Source organism: Populus trichocarpa, chromosome 5 (assembly GCF_000002775.5).
Source record: "Populus trichocarpa isolate Nisqually-1 chromosome 5, P.trichocarpa_v4.1, whole genome shotgun sequence".
In the NCBI taxonomy this organism is placed as follows: domain Eukaryota; kingdom Viridiplantae; phylum Streptophyta; class Magnoliopsida; order Malpighiales; family Salicaceae; genus Populus; species Populus trichocarpa.
The window spans coordinates 754,464-769,316 of record NC_037289.2 but is presented as its reverse complement, the minus strand read 5'-3'; the positions used below and the strand labels follow the sequence as shown (position 1 = coordinate 769,316).

The following is a 14,853-nucleotide window of genomic DNA, read 5'->3' as shown; positions in this document are numbered from 1 at the left end:
TTGTTTCCATCAGTTCAGATTAAGAAGTTAGAACCACTCTGAAATTCAGACTAAGAATCAAACAATAATTAATATGGAAGTAAATCAGCCTAACAGATATTTCTTTCTTCAACCAAATTAGCAACAATTGATGATATTGTTCATTGGGAATCTTGACTTCACAAGTCTACGGAGAAAAAGAAGTGCAAGTGGATGATGAAGCTTGTTGCTACCCAATTTTTGACCCATGTTTTGATAAATTTTCAGAAAAAATTCAAAAATAGCGAAAAACATTGAAAATCCAAAAAAAATACGTTTTTAATACATTTGCATCATTTTTTATCATTTTTAGCATCGTATCAAAAGAATTTAAATTTTCAAAGATATTTGGAACGCGTTCAACTTTTAACGCGTTATTTTAAAATCATTGATTTTCTTCATTGAGTCGACGTTGATATTGCTCGTTTTCAAAAAATACAAAAAAATTAAGAAAAATCAAATTTACAAAAAAAAGAAAAAAAGTTGGATGGACCAATCTTGAGATCCATGCAACATTTTACCTATAAATACTGGTCCACAACTCAAACAAAAGGAGAGGGGGGGGCAATTTTGAAATTTGAGGGGAGAGGCAACTGAAACCCTAAAAGCTTAGCTTTTTCTCTCCCTCACCGAAAGAGGCAGCCGCCAGCCTCCCCGCTAGATTTTTTTTCCTTCTTCCTCTTCCCCGGCCGGCTTGCCAACAGCCACATACCAGCCTCTAACACCCCTCACCCGCTACAAATCAGAACCGGCCAGCCTCCCCCTTCCTTGGGAAACCAAGACCGCCGCCTCCCTCTCAGCCACGACCTCTCCCCTTCTCCAAGACAGCAGCTCCATTTTTCTTTTCCAGCAACACATCCGAACACCCCCCACGCACCAGACCTTCCCCCTCCCAGCGGCGCTTCTCTCAGCCACCGAGAACACCGCCTTCCAGCCCGCAGCTGACAGATCTTCCCTCTTCCACCGGCCGCAGGCCACGGTCTCCCTCATCAGCACAGACGCGACAAAGCTTCCCCCAGCGGCGGCCGAACAGCAGCAACCAGCAACCTCTTCGTCTCCTTCAACCAGCGACGCCGACCGGTCAACTGCCTCCCATCTCCACCGCAGCTCTAACAGCCAGAGCGAAGCGACACCCACAGACTCAGATCTGTTCGCCTTCATCCCCAGCAACCAGTAGAGAACACCAACAGAGAAGAGGGCGAAACCAAGAGGGGAGAAGATCTAAAACGGTGAAGAGAGAAAGAACAAACAGATTGAAATCAAAGAAAAAAATTAAAATCGACTGCTGTGTGTGTTTCTTTTCTGGTCCTGCAGGTCACCGACGGTTTAGGAAGACAGAGAAGAAGAAGAAGCCATACGGGATATGCTGTTTCCAAGCTCTCTCTCACGGCGGCGCGTGAACCCACGCGCCCCCAGTGGCGGGGGCGAGTGGGAGAGACGCGCCGCCAGTGTTCACCTGTTCAGAGACCTGCCTCAGCACTGCATGCAATTTCAAAAAGCTTCTCCAGCACTGTTATGGATTTTTTGGGGGACTATTTTGTAAATTTGGATTATTTAATATAATTTTTATTTAGTTTCGAATTTTTTGTAATCTGTATTGTGGATGTAAAAAAACAAAAAAAGGAAAAGGAAAGGAAAAGAAAAAAGAAAATATAGTGAAAGTGTATGGGTGTGTTTGTATTTGTTTTTATATTTTTTTTTTTAAAAAAAAAAATGCAAAACGGTGCCGTTTTGATAAAAATAGGGATTTCTTTGCGAATTTTCAATTTAGTCCTCCGACTTTCAATTTCGTTCAATATTATTCCCTAATTGACCCTAAAACTTCTGATTTGATGCAATTTAGTCCCGACATAACTTCACCTTCGGCCCCAAAGTTACGCGCCTTTTGCAATATGGTCCTTGGTCTCGGATTTATGTAATTTCGTCCCTAATTGGCCATTAAACTTTCAATTTCTTCAATTTGGCCCCCGGATTTTGTTAATTGCAGCCCCTATACTTGCGCGCCTTTTCCAATTCGGTCCTTGGTTTCAGATTTCTTCAATTAAGTCCCTAATTGGCCCTTAAACTTCAATATTTATGCAATTAAGCCCCTGATTTGACCTAATAAATTCCTAAAAAATATATTTCGGCCCCAGAACTTAAATTTCTTCTAATTAAAGCCCAAATTGACTTAAAAATCAATTTTTCTTACAATCAAATCTCCTATAAATTCATTTAAAAATCCAATTAAGTCCATAAACATCCAAATTTGGGCATTTCTCCTCAAAATTTCAAAATTCCCCTCTCAATAGGGCTCTCCTCCTTCAAGAATATACTGTCCAAAATCCAATCTTTGTATTTTTAACCTCATTGACCAATTTTCCGACCATTTTCTGAGCGCTCCCACCTCTTATTATTTTTCTAATTTCTTCCGGCTATATATTTATATTTTTATGGGGGGACCCAAAAATGGGTTACAACAGATGCCCCCTCTTTATAATGCTTACGGAGCAGAGGCTTTGCGCAGTAAGTTTTATAAAGATAAACCCAAAACGGAACTCCCGAAACTGATCTGGTTGAAGCTTGATTGATCTGAAACTTGTCTTTTACAGCAACCCTCCTCAACTTGGAATCCCATCTGGCGATCTCCTTTAATCAATTTGGAATCCTATCTGGCGATTCCTTTTATTCAAACGAAATATGAGGCCCCATCTGGCGACCTCCAAATAGCAAAATACGAGATCCCTTCTGGCGATCTCCTTTAATCAATTTGGAATCCCATCTGGCGATTCCTTTTTTAATCAACATGAAAAACGAGGTCCCATCTGGCGACCTTCAAATAGTTAAACACGAGATCCCTTCTGGCGATCTCCTTTAATCAACTTGGAATCCCATCTGGCGATTCCTTTTATTCAAACGAAATATGAGGTCTCATCTGGCGACCTCCAAATAGCGAAATACGAGATCCCTTCTGGCGATCTCCTTCAACTTGGAATCCCATCTGGCGATTCCTTTTATTCAACAGGTAATACGAGGTCCCATCTGGCGACCTCCAAATAGCGAAACACGAGATCCCTTCTGGCGATCTCCTTTATTCAACTTGGAATCCCATCTGGCGATTCCTTTTAACCAACATATGAGGTCCCATCTGGCGACCTTCAAATAGCAAAATACGAGATCCCTCCTGGCGATCTCCATCAACTTGGAATCCCAATCTAGCGATTCCTTTTATTCAAAGCTGAAATGCGAGGTCCCTTCTGGCGACCTCTAAATAGCGAAACACGAGATCCCTTCTGGCGATCTCCTTTAATCAACTTGGAATCCCATCTGGCGATTCCTTATTACCAAAGCTGATATCGATGTCGTTCTTCCTGATGGCAGGGTTCAAAACTTTTCATTCTCTCTTTTTCTTGTTCTTCTCGTTGTTCCAGAATCCACTATGGTTCGAAACCGTGATTCTTTGCTATCATCCACTATGATTCTTTCTTCATCTCCAATCTTGTTGGAATGCATTAAGGTCTCCTCCTATAACGATCCAAAAAACATATATGCAATGCTTTATGATTAGATGTCATGCATGCATTCGTACCTGGTTTTGAAACATAGGCCCCATCACCTTCTTCGAGTTCATGAGCCTCCTTCTTAACCTGAGCTTGCTTTTGAAGTCGCATGCTGGATTCATCTCTCGTGTTGCCCCCTATCATATTTTTGGAGAAGAAATCTCTGACTTTCTTTAAGTAGTCCTTTTCCCAAAATGTATGATTTGTCATTGCCTCTTTGTCATGCTTTTGTCAAATGCTTTAGCTTGGTTTTCAAATCTATAGGCTTCCGTACATTTTAAACACGTAAAACTTTTCATGAAAACATCTCTTATTGCCCCCAGTGTAGGGGTGTGATTTTAGTCTAGGCTTTTGTATAGAGAAGGAATTCGTTCAGCCGATGCTAAACTTTTTTAGGTGCGATAACAACAAAATATGCGCTATTGGGATTAATGCAAAAAAATGATTGTTGTGAGATCAATGCAAAAAGAGAAAGAAGTCAATGACCAAACTTTGCTTTATTGATTTAGGAGCCTACATCAAGCATAATATCTTTTTACAGAGTCAGAATTCACAGGTCGAGCTAGGTCTTCTCCATCCATTCTAGCCAACTTCAGCGCTCCTCCTGAGAATGCCTTCTTTACTACGTAAGGACCCTCGTAATTTGGTGCCCATTTGCTTTGATCGTCTCCAGGTAGTGACAATATTTTCTTCAATACTAGATCCCCTTCTCGAAACAAACGCGGTCTAACCTTCTTATCATATGCCTTGGCCATTCGTTTCTGGTAAAGTTGGTGATGACATATTGCAGCCATCCTCTTTTCACTGATCAGGTTCAGTTGCTCGTACCTCACCTTGGCCCATTCAGCCTCTTCTAGTTCGGAATCCATTAATACTCTTAACGATGGGATTTCCACTTCCAACGGCATCACTGCCTCCATACCGTATACCAGAGAATATGGGGTAGTCCCTGTCGAGGTCCTGACTGTAGTGCGGTATGCGTGAAGAGCGAATGATAACATCTCATGCCAATCTCTATATGTGACTACCATTTTCTGAATAATTTTCTTGATGTTCTTGTTGGCGGCTTCTACTGCGCCATTCATCTTTGGTCGGTATGGTGAAGAATTCGAATGCTTGATTTTCCATTTAGTACACAGCTCTGCTATCCTTTTGCCATTGAAATTCTGTGCATTATCTGTCACTATCTTTTCCGGAGGACCATAGCGACAAATCAAGTCCTTCTCTATAAACCTCTTCACTACGTTCTGTGTTACGTGGGCATATGAACTAGCTTCCACCCATTTTGTGAAGTAGTCAATAGCTACGAGGATGAATCTATGACCATTGCTAGCTTTTGGGTTAACAGGACCGATCACGTCAATTCCCCACATTGCAAATGGCCAAGGGGATATTAGGTTAAATAGAGGAGCTGGTGGCATATTGACCTTGTCACTGTAAACTTGACATTTATGACATTTCCTGACATAATCGATACAGTCTTTCTCTAGTGTCATCCAAAAATAACCAGCCCTTTGGATTTTCCTCGCTATCATATGCCCGCTAGCATGGGTTGAGCAAATCCCCTCATGGACCTCCCGTAATGCCTTTCTAGCATCTGCCTCATTCAAACATCTTAGTAGGGTCCCATCAAATGATCTTTTGTACAAAATCTCTCCATCTGCCTCATTCTCAAGGTTTTCTTATCCGTTTTGGAAGCTCCTACCGGATATTCGTGATTTTGCACAAGGTTCTTGATATCATAATACCAAGGATGTCCGTCTATCCCTCCTTCAACTAAGCAACAGTGAGCTGGGTCATTTCTAATGTCAATGTGTACCGGTTGTACCTTGCACTTGAGATCAATGGTAGTCATAGCAGCTAGCGTGGCCAAAGCATCCGCAAAATGGTTCCCCTCCCTTCCCAGATGGGTGAATCTAATTCCTTCAAATTCCTTTGCTAGCGTGGATAGGTATTCCTGGTACGGCCTTAACTTTTCCTCCTTGGTCTGCCATTCCCCTTTAACCTGACAAATAATCAACATTGAATCTCCATATACATCTAACTTCTTTATCTTCAACTCTAATGTCGCTTCTAAACCGAGGATACAAGCTTCATACTCAGCTGTGTTGTTGGTGCACTCGAAATGTAGTTTAACCGAAACTGGATATTGTTTCTTATCAGGAGAGATTATTACCGCACCGGCCCCGTTACCATATACATTCACTGCACCGTCAAAAACACATCGTCCACCAATCTGTCTTCTCTTCTTCTTTCTCTATTGACAATATATCTTCATCAGGGAAGTCAAAATCCAAAGGTTCATAATCTTCAACAGCATTATCGGCCAGATGGTCTGCGATTGCACTTCCTTTTACGGCTTTCCTTGTCATGTATACTATGTCATATTCTGCTAATAGAACTTGCCACCTTGCAATTCGACTTGAGAGATAGGGCTTGTTACAAATATACCTCAGAGGATCCACCTTTGAAATCAACCAAGTGGTATAGTATAACATATAATGTCGCAACCTCTTTGCCGCCCACACCAACGCACAACAAAGCCTTTCTATCTCCGTGTATCTAGACTCACACTCCGTGAATTTCTTACTTAAATAATAAATAGCTCTTTCCTTCCTTCCGGTTTCATCATGCTGTCCTAATACACATCCCATGGCTGCATCAGTCACTGTTAGGTACAATACTAGAGGTTTTCCTGATACCGGAGGAACCAGTAAAGGTGGATTTTGTAAATAATGCTTGATTTTATTGAATGCCTCCTCACACTCCTCATTCCAGGTTCCAGGATTCTTTTTCCTTAGTAGTCGGAATATAGGTTCACACGTCGTTGTTAACTGAGCTATGAACCGAGCAATGTAGTTTATCCTTCCCAAGAATCCTCTTACTTCTTTCTCCGTCTTAGGGGATGACATAGCTTGGATGGCCCTTACTTTATCTGGATCCACCTCTATACCTCTATCACTTACCACAAATCCTAACAGCTTACCCGATTTAACTCCGAAGGAACATTTTGCAGGATTGAGCCTTAATTCAAACTTCCTCAATCTCTCAAACAACTTCCTCAAAACTTCAACATGATCCTCTCCCCTTTTAGACTTGGCAATCATGTCGTCTACATACACCTCAATTTCCTTGTGCATCATGTCGTGGAACAAAGTCACCATTGCTCTTTGATAGGTTGCTCCGGCATTCTTCAACCCGAATGGCATCACCTTGTAGCAGAACGTCCCCCAAGGTGTGACAAAAGTTGTTTTCGCCTTATCCTCCGGAGCCATCTTTATCTGGTTGTATCCTGAAAAACCATCCATAAAGGAATATGTGGAACTCCGGGCAGCGTTGTCTACTAAAACATCTATATGTGGTAGCGGAAAATCATCCTTGGGGCTAGCTTTATTCAAATTCCGAAAATCCACGCACACTCTAATCTTCCCCTCCTTCTTAGGCACCACAACAATGTTAGATACCCATTGCGGATATCTAACTACTTCTAGAAAACCAGCATCCCATTGCTTCTCGAGTTCTGTCTTGACCTTGATCCAGACATCCGGGTGGGCCCTCCTCAGCTTCTGCTTGACTGGCTTACAACCTTCTTCCAACGGTATCTTGTGTACTACAATATTTGTATCCAAACCAGGCATATCTTCATAGGACCAAGCAAAGACATCTGAATATTCTTGTAATAGGGTGATCATTTTTATCCTTTGTTCAGAAGTAATTAGGGTACCTATTTTTAACTCTTTCTTAAGCTGATCACTGCCCACATTGATGGTTTCGAGTTCCTCGGCGATAGGCTTCCAAGTCTGTTCCTGTTGTTCTACTAGCCTAGTGAATTCACTGATATTGCTTTCATCCCACTCTTCTTCTTCCATAGCTATCACATGCTCATTCAAGTTTGGTCATTTATTCTTGATGCTAAATGTATGTGATGTTGTGGGAGATCCGCTTTCAGGATTCCTGAAAGCGGGAAGTGTTTGGTGTAAATGCATAAAAAAAGAAGGCAATTTGTGAAAAGTGCATGATCTCACAATTTATTTAAAGAAAAGGTGGGCTCCATGACAAACATAAAATCTAGCTGACATCATGAGCCTTGATTGTCAACTAGAGGAAATAAAAGCAAACATAAGCAATGACAAAAGCATGTTAAGACAAACAAAATTGGTTTACATTTTGAAAACCACTGGAGCTTCTTGGGTCACCTAGTTCTGAAACTTCTCGTCTTGAGCTAACTTGCGCACAAAGGTCTTGGCGGATACTTCTTCTATGGTGTAGACCGTCAGTTGTGGGAGTGCTTCATCTCCCTCTCTTGCTACTGTCTTCATGTCATCTCCTTCCACCTTGTTTTCCCCCAAGGTATTTATGCTCATGTTTGACAGCTTTTGATCAAGGCTTTCGGCTTCTTTATCATGTTGCATTATGTATGCAGCTTTTGGAAATGACACGCTAAGGGGAGGGATTTCCAGCTTTTCTTCATCAGGCTCTCTTCCTTTAATTCTAGCCATCCTTCTTGCCCTTCTCCGACCAGCAGCCCACCGATAATCCTTTTGGTTAGGTTGGTATCCTAACCCAAATCTTTGAGCAGCACTTTTTATCCTTGCCAGATTAACCCCTTCTGGCATCCTGATAATAAGGTTATACTGAAATGGGATTCCGCGGTTCAAGAAGCATAGACTTGCCATCCTTGCTGCTTCTGAGATCCTTGGCCTTCTTAGCACTGTGTTCTCCGGCACCTAGTCGGTGTTCACAATCTCAAAGGCATGGATATTGTTACCCTTGCAATCACCCGCTTCGATAAAAGGCACAGCTACATTCTTTGTCATGGATACTGTCTCCTCGGCCTTGACGGTTACCAACATCTCATTCATGATATACTTCAGGCATTGGTGCAATGACGAAGCTACTGCCCCCGCTGCATGAATCCAAGGTCTTCCTAACAACATACTATAGGAAGGGTGGATATCCATAACCTGAAGTGTTACTAGGAACATTTGTGGTCCCACGTATAGCTCCACTTCTAAAGTCCCAATTATTGGCCTAGGCGATCCATCATACGCTCTGGCCATCATAGTACTTGGCTTAATATGGGATTCATCGATCGGCATTTCTTCCAACATGTGCTTTAGCAACACGTTAAGGGCCGAGCCATTATCAATGAGTACTTTTCCTATGAGGCAGTCCTTGCACCTAACCGTAATGTATAAGGGCTTGTTATGTCCGGTACCTTCAGCATCAAGCTCATCAGCCGTGAAGTACAGGTAATTAGTTGCATGGATCCTTCCCACTAGATGCTCCATGGTTTTATGTTCAATGTCTTGGGGCACATATGCCTCATTCAATACCTTTTGCAAGGCGTTTCGATGCGGCTCAGAGCTGAGTATCAAGGACATAAGGGAGATCCTAGCTGGAGTCTTCTTTAGTTGATCCACTATGCAATATTCGCTATGCTTGATCAACTTCAAGAATTCATTCGATTCCTCTTCCGTTACTGGCTTATTAACTTCTAGTGCTTTGTCCAGATCTACCACTTCTTTGCCCTTTGACTTCCTCAACTCCTCGGGCGTAAAGCAACGACCACTCCTGGTCAAACCACTTATCTCAGGCTGGAACAAAGGAAGAGGAGCTCGAACGTTAGAGGCATAACCATAATTATAAGGCATGGCATTGTGATTCCCTTTTGTGTAGGGCGGTTTAACCAAGATTAGCCTTGGGGGCCCATGAGCTGTTGGCTGGATCCTGCATACTCCTGTCATTTCATCTTGACCTTCCATCATACTCACCTCACCGCTGTTCTTCATGGGTTCAATCCTCAACTCCCCCATTTTTAGCATTTTTGCAATCTTTTCGCAAAACTCGATGCAATCCTCAATATGATGTCCATCTCTTCCATGGTATTCACAGTAATCATATCCCTCCGAATGGCTCTCCACCTTTGTCTTTAGAAATCCTGATTGTACCAACATGTTTTACAATCTTTTCATGGACACCTTCAACACCTTGCATTGATTTCCCACTTCGATCATGCCTATTCCACTACTATTTGGGGCATGCTTAGGCAATGGGTTTGAATTAACATTGGGCTTGTCCTCAAAGGATACCCATCCCATCTTAATAAGCTCTAACAACCTCTTCTTGAAGGCGTAACAGGTTTCAATCCCATGCCCGGGATTACCCCCATGGTACTCGCAAGCCAACTCGGGCTTGTACCAAATTGGGAATGGTGGTTGTAGTGGTAGTGTAGGGATAGGAGCTATTTGTCCAATGCTCAACAGTTTGGTGTACATGTCCTTCAAAGGCATGGGTAAGGGTGGCAGTTGTTCCGAAGTGTATTTTGTATGGGGTCTTTGGTAGTGATTTTGGTAGTTCGATTGGTTATTTGTTCGATTAGGGGAAAAAGGTTGGTTAAAGTTCATGCGTGAGAATTGAGAGGTAGGTACTTGAGGATTATGGAAATCTACTCTCTTGCCCTTATACCCACCTTCCAGATTGTTAACATCGCCTTCTCTCTTTCTTCCAATGAAACCCTTCTTTTCCACTGGCATCGCTATTCGCCCAGCCTTAATCCCTTGTTCTATCCTCTCAGCTATGCGTACTGCATCATAGAAGTGTTGAGAGGAGCTACCCATTAGGTGCTCATAATAAGGTGCTTTGAAGGTATTGGCAAACAAGCTCACCATCTCTGTTTCTATCAAAGGGGGTTGGACATGCATTGCTTCATCCCTCCATCTTTGCGCATAAGCCCTTACTGACTCCTGGCTCCTTTTCTCCATTGCCATTAGACTTGTTCGATCAGGAGCGATTTCCATGTTAAACTTGTACTGTTTGAGGAAAGCCTCCACCAAGTCTCTCCAGCTCTTGATCCTAATGCTGTCTAACCTCATATACCAGCTTAAAGTGGATCCTGCTAGGCTATCTTGAAAGAAATAGATTAGCAATTTATTATCACGGATTACTTCCGCCATTTTGTTGCAGTAGGATCGAAGGTGAGTGTTTGGGCATTCCAAACCGGTATACTTAATGAACTCTGGTATTCGAAAATCTTTTGGTACCACGATGTTTGGTACCAAACATACTTCGGCTGCTCTCATAGGGTCAAACCAATCATTACCCTCAACTGCCCTTAATCTTTCTTCTAGAGCAAATAGCTTGTCTTGGTCCATCACACTGGGAGACCTATTATCCGGGACTCCCTCCGTTGTTAAGTCCACAGTGATTGGAGCGTGAGTTGGCTGGATAGGGGTGATCGGCACGAAATGTAGTTCATTGGCCGAGTTTGCCCCTTGGTTTTGGGATACTTGAGGGACGTGCGCTGCTGGCGCTCCTTCAGGCTGTTGTGTTGATGTTCCCTCCGCATTCTTAGCTCTTAGAAGCTGCTCAAGTAAATCAGTTAACCGAGAAACTTCATTTTTTACGGACTCCAACTCGGTTTGATAATGTGACTCTAAGTGAGCTCTCTCTTCGTTCTCCATTCTTGCTCTAGACCGGGTGTTGTGGACCTTGGATGTGGGACCTATGTTTCATGATCTGGCATGCATATGATAAATTAAACAAATGCGTGATGAAAATATGATGCTCGTGCAAATGTATATTTTAAAATTGATTCATGACTTTCGTAATCCTTTAGGCAAGATTTCTGAGTTGACCCGATTGCTGTAAAGGGGGTTTGCCAAGTTCTTTATCATAGTAGCTTACCAAAACACACTTAGAAAGAAAGATAGGTCATAGCCTTCTTATAAATAGAAGTTGCTCATACAGTGATAACAGAACAAGGGCGTTATATATTGCTATCCTTAAAAGGCATTTCCTCTATTAGCTAAGTCCCCAATAAAACAGGTGATGGCCGCCATATATTCTCGATACTTTGAAGCATCATTTCCAACTTGAGTAGCTTGTCGTTGCAACCTTTCCGCATAACGGGCTGCTTGCTCGACCTGCTTCGTTATATGCCTTATCTTATCATGGAACACAGTGTTATCTGCAATTATCACTTCGTTGCTGGCTCCTAGGGCTTCATTACTTCTTTCTAACACTCGAACCATATCATCCGACCGGGCCAACTTATCCCTTACCCTCTGCAGTTCTTCCTTTTCGATATCCAGCTCGGCTATTTTGGAGTTAATTTGGACTGTAAAGCTGTCCATCTAACCCTGACATTCTTGACGCTCTTGCTTAGCCTTACTGAGCTCCTCTTCCATCTCGAAGTAATGGCTTCTCAACTCCCTCAACTCTTCTACTTGTATCTCGATCTCAGATTGTAAAGCCATCATTCTTCCTTTCGAAGACTCAGCTCTTTTCTGGTAATCTCTCATATCAGACTCGGCGGCCTTTCTTGCACTTCTCTCTTCCTCAAGCTGCACCATATATTGAGCTCTAATCCTTCTTTCCTCTTCTATGTCGAGCTGGGCTAGCCGATTCTTCTCCTTTTCAACTTCTATTTTCTTTGAAAGAATGCTCTTTCCCTTCTTCAAGGAATCCATCACCTCTTTGTCAACATTCATCTTGCCTTTTGTTGATCTTTTAACCCTTGCCAACTCTTTTTCTGCGAGCCCATTCTTCTTAACCAGCTCATCATATTCGGTCATTCGTTTCTTTAGCTCAGCCTGGACCCCTTTTGCTATTTCTTCCGCTACCTCGGCCCTTTTCTGCCATTCTTTCAAGGATGTTAATTGCTTATCCTGTTTTTCCAACTGCTGGTTCAAGAAAACCCTCATCGTGTTTTCTTCCTCTAACTGACTTTCTAATAACTGTTGTTGCCCTTTACTTTTACTGAGATCAATTACACATCGTTCTAGCTGCTTTCTTAACTCCTCCTCATTATCAGTCCTTTTCCTTTTTTGTTGCTCTATTGTGGATTCTGGATGTTTTGGTATTGAGAAAACCTTCACTTCAGAAAGCTCTTCATTCCTCCAAACTGCATAATTCTGGCTAAATGATGTTTCAAACGTGCTCCCTTCTTCCCTTTTTACCAACAGGGGTCTTTCCCAATCTTGTCGGATAAGCTCCATCTCTTCGAGGAAGGGTTGGTGCTTGAATAGACCGACGAAATCAGCTAAACCCAGAGTTCTTGGTGCGTACTGCATTCCGCCTAACTGCCTTGTTACCAGGGCGGGCGCGTAACTGATGTACCCGGTTACACCGATCAAAGGAACCCATATCTTGCTTCCACAGCTCATTGTGCAGATGGCATTGTTCATCCATGGTGCTTTCCATTTAAAATTGCTCTTTGGTAATGCCGCATATTTATCTATCCATGCTTTCTCATCCCAATTCTTCCAAGTCTCATCCATGGTAACCTTTAATGGTCGCAGGTCAAACCACCAAAAGTTGTTAAAAATGTCCCTTGGTGTTTCGATATGACTGATAATCCATAAATACAACATAGGGGCGCAACACCTCATGGCTCCTTTTCCATGCATTCTGCAGTGGTTGAGTGATAACATGGTTTCTCCCAAAATGGCTGATGAGGGATTGATCCGGTCACGTTCGTATTCTATGAAGACACTTGCTGCTTCCAAACTGATGACTCCGATTTCGGAAGGGAACAATACTAGCCCAAAAATGGCGAAGGCCACCAACCTGTATCGTTCCTCTCCTAACTTCCCTTCTTCAGCATTTTTCTTCATTCGGGCCTCAATGACTTTCCATTTGAAACCCCCCTCGGCGACTCTACATTGACTGATCTTTCCCAAGCCTAATAAATTGATTACCTCCGAAGCTGTGTCTTCAAATCTTCGCCTTAGGTAGATCCTGTGGCTGTCGTTTGGAAAATCTAGAATCCTTTCATATTCCTCCAAAGTCGGTGTCATATCAATGTTCCCAAAGGTAAAACCCCGATAACTAGGATCCCAAAAATTCAGTAGGGCTTTGATTGCTGCTGCTTGTACGGGTAACCTCATTAGTTGTGCAATTCTCCCATATCGCCTTTCGAAAATAGTCTCATCAATATATTCCATAATAGCTTTGGTTAAAGGGAATCGCCAGATGGGATTTCAGGTTGACCGAGTTACACACATTTTTTTAGTTTTGGTTTAATGAGGTCGCCAGATGGGATCTCATATTGGTTCTGGTTAAAGGGGATCGCCGGACGGGATCTCAGGTTAGCCCAACCACACACAAGATATTGGTTCTGGTTAAAGGGGATCGCCGGACGAGATCTCAGGTTAGCCCAACCACGCAGATTTTGGTTTTCATTCAAGAAGATCGCCTGATGGGATCTCAGGAAAAAAAAGAAGAGAAAAAAAGAGAGAAAAAAGAGCAAGGTCTTTAGATGAGTGGATATTGAGCAGACAGAAAGACAAGTTTTTCTTTACAAAGCTTACTACGCAAAACATTGAGGAGTTTTGCTTCGTAAGCATTGTAAAGAGGGGGCATCTGTTGCTACCCAATTTTTGACCCATGTTTTGATAAATTTTCAGAAAAAATTCAAAAATAGCGAAAAACATTGAAAATCCAAAAAAAAAATACGTTTTTAATACATTTGCATCATTTTTTATCATTTTTAGCATCGTATCAAAAGAATTTAAATTTTCAAAGATATTTGGAACGCGTTCAACTTTTAACGCGTTATTTTAAAATCATTGATTTTCTTCATTGAGTCGACGTTGATATTGCTCGTTTTCAAAAAATACAAAAAAATTAAGAAAAATCAAATTTACAAAAAAAAGAAAAAAAGTTGGATGAACCAATCTTGAGATCCATGCAACATTTTACCTATAAATACTGGTCCACAACTCAAACAAAAGGAGAGGGGGGGGGGGGGGCAATTTTGAAATTTGAGGGGAGAGGCAACTGAAACCCTAAAAGCTTAGCTTTTTCTCTCCCTCACCGAAAGAGGCAGCCGCCAGCCTCCCCGCTGGATTTTTTTTCCTTCTTCCTCTTCCCCGGCCGGCTTGCCAACAGCCACATACCAGCCTCTAACACCCCTCACCCGCTACAAATCAGAACCGGCCAGCCTCCCCCTTCCTTGGGAAACCAAGACCGCCGCCTCCCTCTCAGCCACGACCTCTCCCCTTCTCCAAGACAGCAGCTCCATTTTTCTTTTCCAGCAACACATCCGAACACCCCCCACGCACCAGACCTTCCCCCTCCCAGCGGCGCTTCTCTCAGCCACCGAGAACACCGCCTTCCAGCCCGCAGCTGACAGATCTTCCCTCTTCCACCGGCCGCAGGCCACGGTCTCCCTCATCAGCACAGACGCGACAAAGCTTCCCCCAGCGGCGGCCGAACAGCAGCAACCAGCAACCTCTTCGTCTCCTTCAACCAGCGACGCCGACCGGTCAACTGCCTCCCATCTCCACCGCAG

The 14,853-nt window shown here is 42.8% G+C and overlaps 1 protein-coding gene across 1 annotated transcript; it reads right to left on the bottom strand.

The window, feature by feature from the left end:
* Window positions 1-4,044: 4,044 nt before the first annotated feature.
* LOC127905321 (uncharacterized) lies at window positions 4,045-13,504 on the bottom strand. The gene is given in 9 exon segments (XM_052452917.1): window positions 4,045-5,221; window positions 5,263-5,778; window positions 5,780-7,428; window positions 7,789-8,284; window positions 8,522-8,835; window positions 8,926-9,498; window positions 9,589-9,751; window positions 9,989-10,143; window positions 11,698-13,504. Coding segments are annotated over 9 exon segments (6,819 nt in total). The 3' UTR covers window positions 4,045-4,075.
* Between the last annotated feature and the right edge of the window lie 1,349 nt (window positions 13,505-14,853).